The following is a 13,129-nucleotide window of genomic DNA, read 5'->3' on the forward strand; positions in this document are numbered from 1 at the left end:
AATTTATAGATATATTTTTCTGTTGCTGGAATAAAGAATAAATGGTCCGCGCGAATATACCTGTGTGGCCGATTTCGGCGTTTTTCCTTCAATTTCGCCATTAGTCTCGTAAATTCTTCCCATTCCTTATCCACTTCCTCCTCGCTACCTTCCGGATTGTGATGTAAAGTCTCCTCCAGAAGTTCCTTCTTCGCGATTTGGCTCGCCATTTTTGCGCTCTTCGCTCGATCGCGTCTCGATTTTACGGATTATGCACTCGCGTCGGTGCAATCGGTCGATATTTCCTCACAATACATTAACGCTTTATGACCTTCCGCTTCTTCGCGCGTTAAACAGGCAATCCCATTTCCGAGAAAATGAAAGAGTTGATTGACAGCTGATTGTCTCGCTTCACCATGTCTAATCTCGTTCTTTTTGCGATGATCCAATCTCCTCGTGACAGACTTATAGAATATCTGTTGTGTTTCTTTTTATTCATGAAATCGCAGCACAATTTCAGCTAAAAGCTTCTACCCATCTTTCCAGATTAAGGAAACAGAGATGTGTAATACGCTGCGTGTATTGAAGAATACGCCGGATACAGGAAACGCGTAGGAAGTGCGAGAAATTAATAAAAAGGAAATGTTAAAAATTCGAGAACTGCGAGAGAAAACTCGCGCACGAAGCAAGTGAGTCACACTGACAATGAGACAAGAGAGCCAACCGTGCAATTCTCAGATAGAAGGCCCTATAGCCTGCTCCAATTTACGGACTTATTAGGCTTCACTGACAGCCGTCGACGTCGCACATGCATACGCGCGATTTTCCCCCCTTTACCCCCTAACTAGTCAATTACGCATTGTCAACGAATATCTCGCGTACGTCGCAATGTTGAAAGAATTCGCCACCCCTTATCAAAACTCGACATTTTACTTCAATTCGAGTATATTAATTATTATTTCACCTATATGAGAGAATGCGTTTGCATTTTATTTTATATTTTTATTGCACATTTAATACAATATATTAAAAAATTATTTTAAGCAAACGTTACCGATTAATAACCGACATTTCATAATTATAATCAGTCATTATAATTGATTCGCGCGCAATTTCATATTTAATTAAAAGAATGAGAAAATTTACTCAACTTTTTACAGATAATAAAAATTTATAAAAAATATCATCACGCACACACATTGCTACAAAAACCGCACAGTGTGACATAATTGATTTTATCACTTCAATGAGAGCGTCGAGGAAATCTTATTGGCGGCATTTCTAGTAGCGACTGTACGAAAGCCGTACACGGCAATTGGCTACTTCCCTCGACAAGGGTTCGTAGGAAGCTGCCTTCAAAGTCATGAGTTATCATTGACCAAAATTACCACGTAATTTGATGGATGGTCGTCTTAACCAGCCCGGCCGTCAACTCCGATCGATGACTTCTCCGATTTCGAAGTATTATTTTTTAACAATAATTTTTTTAATTTTCGATGTGTGCATTAGATGTTATATGTATTTAGACATTTTGTCAATTTTCACATTCACATTTTATAACACCTTCATAAATTCACTAGAAAATTAATACGACTTACAGTCGATCTTTGCAAAGCAAACGTAAAAAATTAATTGCTTCATAATTAACATTAAACTGACATCTTTTATTATGTCTAAAATAATTCGTAAATAAAAAAAATTCGCACGAGATATTAAAGACGAGATCTTGTTACGTACCTCCTCGCACGATGGTTAAATGTCGAGTAATTTTCGAAGGCGGCATGCGGATAATTAAACAAGAGTAGATTCAGCGGCATGCATATAAGCAGAAAGGTCTCTAATTGTTGATCAACCATACCGTACAAATCGTTTGTTTGATCTGTTTCCATATCGGACATCGTAATGCAGAGAGATAATCGCCGTGCGTATCTGTTATACTCAAAAGCTCCGCCGAACGTGCAAATTTGCGCCAGCAAATTAACGCTGCGCGATGATTTAACTTCCGATACGGCTCTTTCGTTATGGCTTAATAACACTTGCAAAATGTATTATATTGCGCTTGTTCAAATATAGATATCGGGAAGCTGAAAATAGATCGTGAAAGAAGAAATTAGATGCACACGAGAGCGTGAGGTACGATAGAAAAAAAAAGGCGGCGTCATATTCGATGATTAATTATTATTATTATTCTAAATATTACCTGCATTTTTTAGAACAACGATTAGTCCATTTAAAAATTTCTGTTCGTCGCACAGTGTCACGAAAATAAGAAACACAAAGACTGGGCGAAGTACAAAATAGACTCCTATATATATATATATATATATATATATATATATATATATATATATGGCATATTTTTAACGATAAACGGTTTATCTAACAATTAGGCACTTTTGTACGTCATTTAGTTGGAAAACAAGACGCTAACAGTTTAATCTTCTCCGATTACGCGAAAATTCCTATTCCGTCTTGTCTTACGTACAGTCAGCATGATCCGGTCACGTTAATTGTTAATACATTTGTTTGTATACAGTGTAAAAATTTCGCGAAACTGCACGACCAACCGCAAGAGAGTCGAATATCGTTGTGAGACGATTCGTGAAAAAATCGCGGAGAAGATCGAGGAAAAAGGCGCATTTTCGCCGATCGCGATTGCTGACGATGAATATCGAACAATGAAGCCCGGCAATCACGGCAATTAATCGCGATAAAGAGCCGTCAAAAGTTGATTCATTGCTAGTGTGTGTGAGAACCTGCAACTGAGATAAATTCATTCCGAGAACGAATTGACCCCTCGATAATGTGCGTTTTGTATTCTCGCATAGAAACGTATCGAGGTATAAGTGATACGTTTGCTTACGTCAATATTATTTTTGCTTCTCGTTACGAATGTATTTTTGTCATTTCATGTAAATTCCACGCGATTTCTTCTTGACACATGACGGGTGTTCCATATATCATTGTATGTGTATGTGTAATTTAATAACATTTTGACATAATTCCAGCTGCAAGATTTCGAATACATTAAATACTATAATTCGTAAAAAAAATTGCAATAAATTTCAATAATATTTTCATAATTATATACTTTCAATCTCACAGATACACGAATAATAAAATGTTTATTCTAGATTCATAAAAAAAAAAAAAAAACATTTTTGGTAAAAACTAAAACAAAATAGAAAATATTTAAAAGCAGATAAAACTATATCAATGGATAAGCTTTTTTAAAGAATTTATATAATTGTATTGTTAAATTCTGCGACATGTACATGTACGTTACGTCGGATCTCATGGGAATGCGAGTCCCAGAAGGCCACGGATGTCCCATGGGGTTCCATGACCCCCTGGATGTTAGATCGTAGTGAATTAGTTAATGCGAGTCACATGGAGCACGGCAATGAATTATCGTGCTCGCAATATGTCAACACTGCAAGCGACTGCATTTTGGACAGGATCGTTTGTTCAATCATTGGGTCTTCCTTCCTGTTTAGCCGCGACGAAAGCTTGAGTCTTGCATCCTGACTCTACGATTCCTATCATGTTCTATCTTCGATAAAGATACAACATTTCTTATATTTATAAATTGTTGTATTCTCAAACATGTAATCGTTTACTATAAAAAAAAATTTAATTCTTAAAAAATATGAAAATTAAAAAAAAAAAATATTTCTCTCTGCAATAATTTAATTAAATCCAATTAATAATTTTTTAAGCCCAGATTGTTCTCTGTAAATTTTAGATAATAATATAGAAAATTTAAATTTTAACAATCTTAGTATAGTTTTTGCAAAAGAATTATATTTGTAAAGTTATTTGCCTGAGGAATTAGGATATGCGATAATATAGCTCGATTACCGAGCATTCAAGCGGAGATTCGACTAAAGAGATAATTTTAATTAACGTCGGCTGTGATGTCATTAACCGATGACCGACGACGCTTTAATGAGTCACACATTATTCTCTATTAGCAGGCAATTTAATATGTCTGAGGGTTCAACTAGCAGATAAGGAAATTTGGAATCAAGCTCGCGGTTCAATATATTCGATCTTTGACTCCTTCGTTAATTGCGATAACGATTTCATGAACAACATATTTTTCATTTAAGTTTTTCATTGCTTTCAGCCCTTCGATCATGCGACGAGTCACATTATCACGTACGAAAGTATGATAGAGACATCGTGTCATTTCTGCCTACTTGATAATACGGCGACAAACAAAGCGTATGTGTGTATATTGTGCCGATAACTTTTGAACTCCCTGTATATCTGTTGACTTCATCAAACAGAAAAGTAAGCGGTCGGTACTTAGTTATTACGCTCGCAAGCAACGAAACATCCATGTTTGGATAAAATAAATTTTCGCGAATAATTACGAACTTATTTTGAAAATTAACGCGTACACTTTTTAAGACAAAAACAAAATTTCTTCGCATAATAAATAATACATTAAATGAATCGACTGTAAAATTTGTAAAAGCAGCAGAATCATACTTGTCGACAATCTATTAACGTGTACATTATACTTCGAAGACTGATCTTCCATAAAATTGTTCCTAAGAATATGATTCTTTTCTTCACAGTCGCTTACGTAGATTCTTGTTTTGAAAAAAAAAAAGTCAATGGTGATAATTGTAACTGACCTTCGTCGCGAGGAGCTCTAATTGCAATGCACGTGCACCATGATTTACAACACTGTTATATAGAAATCTTTATAATTATTTAATAATAATCAAAATACATGTAATTAGAATGAAACCATTGCGATTAATTTAATATTAACGAGGAGACTCTCATATACGAATATAAAAGAAGCATATAAAAAAGCGCGATAATAAATTATACTTGTAAATTTTATGAAATATTATTTCTTGGAGAAAGTATAGTATAATTATAGTCGAAAAATTGACTCGTTTAATAAATTGTAAAAAACTACAAAGGACAAGCGTTTTCTAAATTTATCGATACATTGACTGAGAGAATGCAATTTCTATTCACACCTTGATGCGATTTCTATTCACACCTTGTGAACGCGGCGTACATTTACATAGAATAATCTATTTAATCATTTGACAGGATGGAATATAAATTCTATCAATAAATTTTTAAAGAAAAGTTTGCCTCTATAATGCCAGGTGTTTTACATTAGATAATATCTTATCAAAATTTTCGTAATAGAAAATTATTCTAAAACAAACTGCTATTTTCATACAAGATAAACTTTGCGTGAAATAAATTTTTCTGTTTGTTCTATTAACGTGTTTTCGATTCTGAGAAATTAATAACAAACGTCAGCATTTTTAATCTGTTGCACTTGTCCTCTCTCGACAAGGATTGATAACGCGAACTCGAGTCAGACGCCGCGTCTGCGCGACCGTTTTGTTTGATAACCCTGTATACTGTCCCTGTAAAAATCAGCGAAATACGAGAAAAGATTCTGTGGTTTATCTATAAATTCTTTATAAATTATGAAATTGATTGAGTATATATATAAAAATGCTGATTATATATATATATATATATATATATATATATATATATATATATATATAATAATAAAAATACAGCGTAATATTTGTACATTATCCTATACATGTAATATATCATTATAAGATATTATACATATATATATATATATATATATATATATATATATATCATGTATCAAAATATATGCTGTAAATATAAAGCTGCAATTCACACAAGATTGTTTTATCAAGAATAATATGTTTATGTTTTATACATGTTTTATCTTTAATGTATATATTAACTTTTTTTTTTATAATATTTGCGCATTTGTAAAACGTGCAAATTTTAAAAAATATTTATATACGTTGATTAAAAAAAAGTATAATAAATTGGTATAATAAAAATATAATAAAAATCGTAACACTTATAAAATAATGATCTTGAATGTTTTGCGACTCTTATTTATTTCCAATAATCCGCTGAATCTTATATCGATGACATCCACTCGCAAAGACGTAACAACTGTAGTAATCGAGCGAGCAAGTCCAAGGTCGTCATCATCGACTGGCGATCAAATCGCAACATTGATTATGTCATCGTAGTGAATATCGTATCCTCCATCAAATCATCGAATTGCACATGCAAACTGATTTGCCTTGCATAATAAACATTATTTGTACATCTCATTGTCAGTAATTGAAATAAGCATTGTCAACTTTATATAACGCAACAATTTTGATATGCTTTCAGATATTTAAGGGAGCTATTATTCCAAAATGTACAAATAAAAGTATTTCTATATATATATATATATATATATATATATATATATATATGTATGTATATATGTATGTATATATAAAATACACATAATGTATTACATATATAATAAATCGATATTAATATATATATATATATATATATATATATATATCATAATAAAAAATTTGTATTTAATAACAACAATGATTAATGATTGTTCACTGGATACAAACCGGCGTTTATTAATTTTAGATTATCTTTCATATTCCACGTCAGAAAAATGGAATCAACGGCGATATAAGAAATAAGATAAAATAGATTAATTCGTCGATCTTTTCCGTTTACAAACAAAAAATCAAACGCATTTAGAAACAAGTTTCATTGGTTGTACGCCCATATGCTTAGCAAATTCTTCCGAAGCCTTTAGTTGATTCGGATGATACGTGATCCCACCTTCTCTATCAACCTTACTCATGTGATATCTCTCAGGATCGCCAGCGATCAGAACGGGTTCTTCGCCAGCAACGGGTAAATCTCTCAATTGTTTAAGCAAGATCGACAATCTGTCCTGTGAACCGCTCTCGAACATCTCCGGATTAATAACTATAAAGCAATGTCCGAGATTGGCGACCCTATCACCGGTCTTCCAAGGACGAATATTTGGTCCGAATTGACTCCCGCTGAGGATACCACAGAGTATCTCGACCATCAAGGCTAGACCATAACCCTTATATCCGGAATTGTGTTCTGAACCGCCAAGAGGCATCAACAGAGAAGTTTTGTAAGCCTCCTTAGCATCGCGGGTTATTTTTCCGTCAGATCCGAGCGCCCAGCCTTCGGGGATGTCGTTCTCCTTCCGAATGGCTAGCTCGATCTTACCCAGGGCGACGGCGGTGGTCGCCATGTCGAGAAGAAATTCATCGCCGACGCCCGTAGCCATACCCAAGGACAACGGATTCGTTCCTAGGCCGGCTTTCACGCTGCGTGTCGGCGCCATCAGCGGACTCGTGTTGGTGCAGTTGAAACCGATCAGACCTTGCTCCATTGCCATCATGGTGTAGTAGCCGCAGATACCATAGTGATTGGAGCCGCGTGCCGTTACCATTCCGATGCCGAATTTCTTGGCCTTTTCCATGGCGAGATCCATACAATATTTGCCGACCACTTGGCCCAACGCGTTCTTCCCATCTATGAGAGCTATTGCCTGAAAATCGCGACGTGCAAAAAGTTTCCAAATATAAAGTCCGTAGCTTCTAGAATCTGGTGGAACTTGGCATCGCGATCTAGTGTTTCGTTTTCTCCTATCTATTAAAAATATATATCCTCGTTGGAGATAAAATTCTCACGTGAGCTTTTATCTCTCTTCGAGTGAAACCGAGATGCAATTATTGCATTAGACACGCATCGCGTATGAAAGTAGTTATCATCGTACACGCAAGCGCGCGTATTTCCGACAATCGCTGTAATTTTCGCGAATAAAGATACCATTCCAAAATGTAATTAGAGTCGCGCTAATTAGCGTTGGAGCGTTTATTACTGATTGTCAAATTGTTAGCGCATCTATTCGACAAATTGTCGCGCGCGTGTTTCCGAGGAAAAAATATCAATTTTGTAACGAAATATTATTTTTTAAAATAATTAAAACGATGCATTAATTAGTATTCGTGTTTTTTATCATCAGATCTATTCTTTGGATAAATTGTAATTCCGTTACAATAACGTTTCAATAAACATATTGCGATTGATTTTGCTGAATCGACAATGCAGAGAGAGCACGAAATAAAATGATATTTACAACCGATTGAAAATGCGATAAGAGAAAAACATATGTGAGATTTATGAGACAGCGACAAATATGTTTGCTAACGAAAAAAGCAAATCTTATTAATCAGAGGACCGCGTATCTTATCGGGTCATCGGTTGTTAAGATACGAAGGCCAATCGTATAACAAGCGGGCGCCATAATTATCGTGAAATATAAATACAATTTTTTTATGGTATAACGTATGTAAATCTTTCTTAATTCTGCTCTAGTGCTCGAAAGAGATTTACGTTATTGATACATTTGCTCCGCAATCAATTGATAACAATGTCTTTATGCACGTGAAGAGTGAAAGTAAAAAGTATGCGAACCAACATATTACTAATTAAAAAATTTGAAAATAAACATAAATGTCTCGTGACGAATCAAATATATACAAAAATTTGAGAATTTAAATTTACGTAAAACACTTTTTTTCACGGGACTCAAATTCCACCATCATTAACTCGAGAGATTCATTCGAACCTGGAAATCGGTGACAATCTGAGGCTGAGCGGTAGGATCGGTGAATCTCTTCTCGATGTCTTTCACGTACATCTGCATCCGATTCATCCCGTGGCTAAAATGACCTCTATAGTCCGCTGTCATCAAGTGATGAGCGATGGTGCACGCATCTTCCTGCGTGGTACCGGCCTTGCACATGCAATCCTGGATAAATCTGATGACTTCGTCTTTAGGGACGACCTTTTCGTCATAATCCTGTGGACATCCGATGGACATCATTCTGTTAACGGCAGTGATGATGCACGTATGCGACGACACGCTCGTCGTTAAAAGTTTGCAGACGCAACTGAGCGTCGCTCTATTAACGAACGTCAACATAATGTCTTCGATATTTTTGTCATTCAATAATCGGTCAACTTGTACGGTCCCGGTTTATCACTGCTTCACCTTATCCGACAAGACGAGTTACTGCTTTAGTTTTTATCGTCGCTTATCATTTGCGATGCGACTCGAGGTCACATTCGCGATAGGTCGCTTCGATTTCAAATATATAATTTTCTCTTTCAGATATAAGATCTCTTATATTTGTCTTCTGAGCTAAGAACAAGATAAAACGAGCTTTACTTTTTCCACGTTGCGTTTATACAGTGAGAAAAAAATCTCTTATCTCTATCTGTATCTCTTTCTTTTTCCATATCAGATCGATTCAATGTAAGTTCTTCTATTTCGTTTGAACTAAGCGCCTACTTGTATCAGCGAAATCACGTGGTTGGCGCTGTTGGCTGAGATGCTACGTATCAGCAATCACAGACTCAAATATCCAAACGAATCGATGATGATCTGATCTTTACTTATCAATTCACATTCGCGCACAATTTAATATCCATATCAATTTCCAACATTTTCTCTCGCAAAAATTTTTGATTCCGTATACTTGATTTCATAGATGACAGATTTGCATATCTCACATGCTACATTCGCTCATCACAACGTCGACCGAACTGACATCACGAAATATTGAAGAAACTGTGAGCAATTTTCTGGCGGGAGCTTTGAACACTGTTACCATTGTCAAAATCAAAGTTATCGACAGTATCTTCAAGGAAGTTGATTAAGAGAATGTTGCCTAAAAATACTCTCTACAATTATGATTTATATGTTATTCATATAGAAACTTCTTTACGTTCATATATTATAAAGAAATTTTAAAATAAATAATATCTTGGGATTAATAAAAATCAAGAAAATATTTATTATTTTTTGTTAAATGATTAAACTACGTATATAATGTATTATTACGTATTTTTCACACAGAAATTAGATTGCACGAATAGCCAGCAAATATTTCACAGCACGTTGCTCGCGTTGATAAATAAGAAGAAAAGATGACATATTTCATACTGCTTCTTTCGCTAATACGAAATGATGATATTAATTACCATTATCATAACAGTAATTACAATAACGTGCTCGATTCATATGGCAAACACATGTATTTGACATTTGAACGCTGCGAATTGATTGCTAAAATATCGCAGTTGAATCTTCGATATTTTTTCGATTGTATATATATATATTCCTGACTTTAAATAGAAAAAGATTAAATTGCAACATCTGAATAACGGATGAATAAAATAAAAATCATTGTGAATAAAATAGAAATTATTACATTCAGCGAATAAGAGAAAAAAAAGAAGCAGCGTGATTATGTAAAGACATATATATATATATATATATATATATATATATTATTCGCAAGATGCACACGAAATTGATACGATCCATCTACGCCGATCGTGCATACAATCCGATTATGCACAGATCGCCGATTTATACAATCGCGACAAGATATAAGAACGAAATAAATTCAATGGTACGTCACGCGAAAAGACAACCGATCAATTCATGCTATCAATTTTTCTCAATTATCCATTTACAAACGCACGAATTCTCGTACATGCATAGACATACACACACATATACACATACATTTCCTAAAATAAAGGAAACCTTGAGACACTTCGTACGAATTCTATTAAGTAATGTGTCTGCAGTAATTGTTATTATTCTTCACATACGCAACGAATCGTCGAAATTCTTCTAGATTAATTATTTGACAGAGTATATCGTTTCGTGAAAGCATCACAGCAAAATATTTGCCTTTCGATCTCGCAAATGTAAAATAATCGAAATGTTTCGTTTTTATTTTCATTCTAGTCTCTTTCCAAAGTATGCGCAAGGTAATTGAAATGACTGACACAGTGTTTTGGAGAAAAAAAAAGACGAGAGAGTGAGATAAAGTCATGAAAGATGTATTTTTGTATCCGATCATAGTGTTTTGGAAAAAAAAAGGAAAACAAACGGGAGTAGTAAAGTCAAAGGCTAAATCAAAGGAATTTCAGTTCGTGATAAGAGTTAGCAATGAAGGATAGAGCGAGTCGTAAATTTGGTGAAAAAAACTTAAAGAAAAATTCTAATTCTGTACGTGATTAGTATTAAAGAGATGATTATACTTCTGACAAGAGATTTCCGGAGTTTCTCAATTACCTTATTGCAGGATATCTTGCTCGCTACTATTATTACGCATATTTTTTTCTCTTCTTTTAGTTAAGCTCGTGTTTCTATTGGCTGTCAATATTTAATGCACTAATGCTAGACTTTATATTTTATTTCTGAGGAAATAAATCAAAATAGAAGATACTTTTGGCGCGAAAATTGTGTTCGATAAATTATTCAAATATTCGATGTTGAGAGTAAATCTTTTTTTTTTTTTTTTATCGGAAGTAATGAAGAAAATAAGCAGAAAAATGTATTTCTTTCGTTAATAATCTTATTCTTTTATTATTGGTATGCAATTATAAAAATATATGAAGTCACTACAAAAAATATGCAATTTAGCTCCAAACTGCATGCTTCACAATGCAATTAATCGCGAAGTTAATCAACAGTTGTGTTTCTCTGGCATAGAATATTTGAGTGAGATAAAAAGCATAATTTCTGGCTTAATTCCGATATAATTACGCGGCAATGACAATAAGTCTCCGTAAATTCTCATTTTATTATCGCTAAAAAACTTTCTGCGCGATAACGAACGGTGATCTCTTGTTTTAATGAATTCGTTATCACCGCGAGAACTTATTCCAGGTCTCCTAGTTTTCATAAACAATCGACATTATACGGACGTGGGCAAGGACGTGCTATCGCGAAACTTTAATCAGAGATTAATTAACTTACTATTTCACTCGAACTTGTGATTTATCTCCTTCGCGAGACGTTATGCGAGAATATTAATGATCACTGATCGAAGTATGGATAATAAATAAACTCACTGTTATGTAATATTAGCAAATTGGAGTAGGGAGAAGTTTGCAATTCTCCAACTTTAATTAGAGATCTAATCGATGAGATGATTAGAGCAATTAACGTGTAATCGATAGTGCGAATTTGAGTGATTGCATATTGATATGTAATTACGTCACATATTAAAAAATGTAATATATATAATACACTTGATCATTAATTAGTAATTAAATTATAAAGTTATAATTTAATTATTAAATTGTTTATATAAGATATCTCAAAATTTTTTTACCAGATTATATGATTGATTGATTTTAAACGTAGAAAAAAATGTGTTTGTATATCTTTTTCTTATTTTTACTTTTGTATAACATATTGATATCTATTACTATTTTACCACAAAGTCCTGAGATATCCTATAAAAAGAGTTCGATTACAGTTCAGTATAGCACAATTTAGTTTTTCGTGAGAATACTTGAAACTGTCGAACATATAATATCTCACGTTAAAATCAAATCGAGATTTACCATTCATGTATTACGGTACATATTACGAGATTGCATCATAAATATTTAATTTTACAAACATGATTGCAAATTACTCAACAAACGACGATTATAAGTCGAAGGAAAAATTGTACAACTACTGCTTCGATAATATCTGAAAAAATTTTAGTCTCACAAAATATAATTTATATTCATTTTTAATAATAAAAATTGTTTAATAATATAATTTAATAATAAAATTTAATAATAAAAATAACAAAAAAACAACAAATAAAATAAATAGAATAGTATAGATAAGTAGTTTGTTATTTTCAATTAATTGAAATGGTGTTACAACACTGATTATGAAATAATCGTAAAAATTATTGTAACGTAATCGAAGGTATTGCACGAGTAACATCGTTCGTAATAATTTGGCAAATAGATAAATGATGTGAGCAAGAATAAATATTGTGATGTGAAGAGTAACTAAGAATATGAGGATTTATAACGTACTTTAATCACCGATACCTCCCAACAATGATTAATTATAAACACACATAACGATTATCGCTCAGCCATAAATTATAAATATCGAATTTTAATTAAATAACAACTTTTAATTGCTCAAGTGGCGATCACGTGCGTAGTAACATGACAGTATCACGTGATTCAAAGAATAGATTAAAAACATCACAATGAATCATACATATTGAAAGAAGAATCAGACAAAAATTAGAAAAGCAAGTTCACAAAAGAATTTTGCAAAATTTTATTTTCTGTCTAAAAATTTCAAAAAATATTTTTTTGCGAATTCTATACTTTGACGGTTTTTTCCTAGAAAGAATAGAGAATTATTTTGTAA

The 13,129-nt window shown here is 33.3% G+C and overlaps 2 protein-coding genes across 7 annotated transcripts in view; both read right to left on the bottom strand.

Annotated features, from left to right (window-relative positions):
- Positions 1–13,129, bottom strand: part of LOC126856128 (chloride channel protein 2) — a 28,671-nt gene that overhangs the window by 12,437 nt on the left and 3,105 nt on the right. The window contains exon 1 of one of the 6 annotated variants that reach the window (XM_050604360.1): positions 61–823. The exons of 4 other annotated variants lie outside the window; for them this stretch is intronic. In XM_050604360.1, coding sequence (XP_050460317.1) covers positions 61–209 — 149 coding nt within the window. In that variant the 5' untranslated portion in view covers positions 210–823. Of the gene's footprint in view, positions 1–60; positions 824–13,129 lie in introns of those variants that run through there. One more of the 6 variants, XM_050604363.1, reaches the window with a different exon arrangement.
- LOC126856145 (uncharacterized oxidoreductase YjmC-like) lies at positions 6,421–9,475 on the bottom strand. Its single transcript, XM_050604411.1, has 2 exons — positions 8,501–9,475; positions 6,421–7,417 (listed from the first exon to the last, which is right to left on the bottom strand). The coding sequence occupies exons 1-2, from the start codon at positions 8,855–8,857 to the stop codon at positions 6,569–6,571; spliced, it is 1,206 nt and encodes a 401-aa protein (XP_050460368.1). The 5' UTR covers positions 8,858–9,475; the 3' UTR covers positions 6,421–6,568.

This window comes from Cataglyphis hispanica, chromosome 17, assembly GCF_021464435.1.
Source record: "Cataglyphis hispanica isolate Lineage 1 chromosome 17, ULB_Chis1_1.0, whole genome shotgun sequence".
Lineage (NCBI taxonomy): Eukaryota > Metazoa > Arthropoda > Insecta > Hymenoptera > Formicidae > Cataglyphis > Cataglyphis hispanica.

What these genes read in the sequence shown, in the direction of transcription:
- LOC126856145 (XM_050604411.1), bottom strand. Translation starts at nt 8,857, where the DNA reads ATGTTGACGTTCGTTAATAGAGCGACGCTCAGTTGCGTCTGCAAACTT. An exon ending in AGATTGTCACCGATTTCCAG is followed by an intron (nt 7,418 to 8,500) that starts GTTCGAATGAAT and finishes CGCGATTTTCAG; the next exon opens with GCAATAGCTCTCATAGATGG.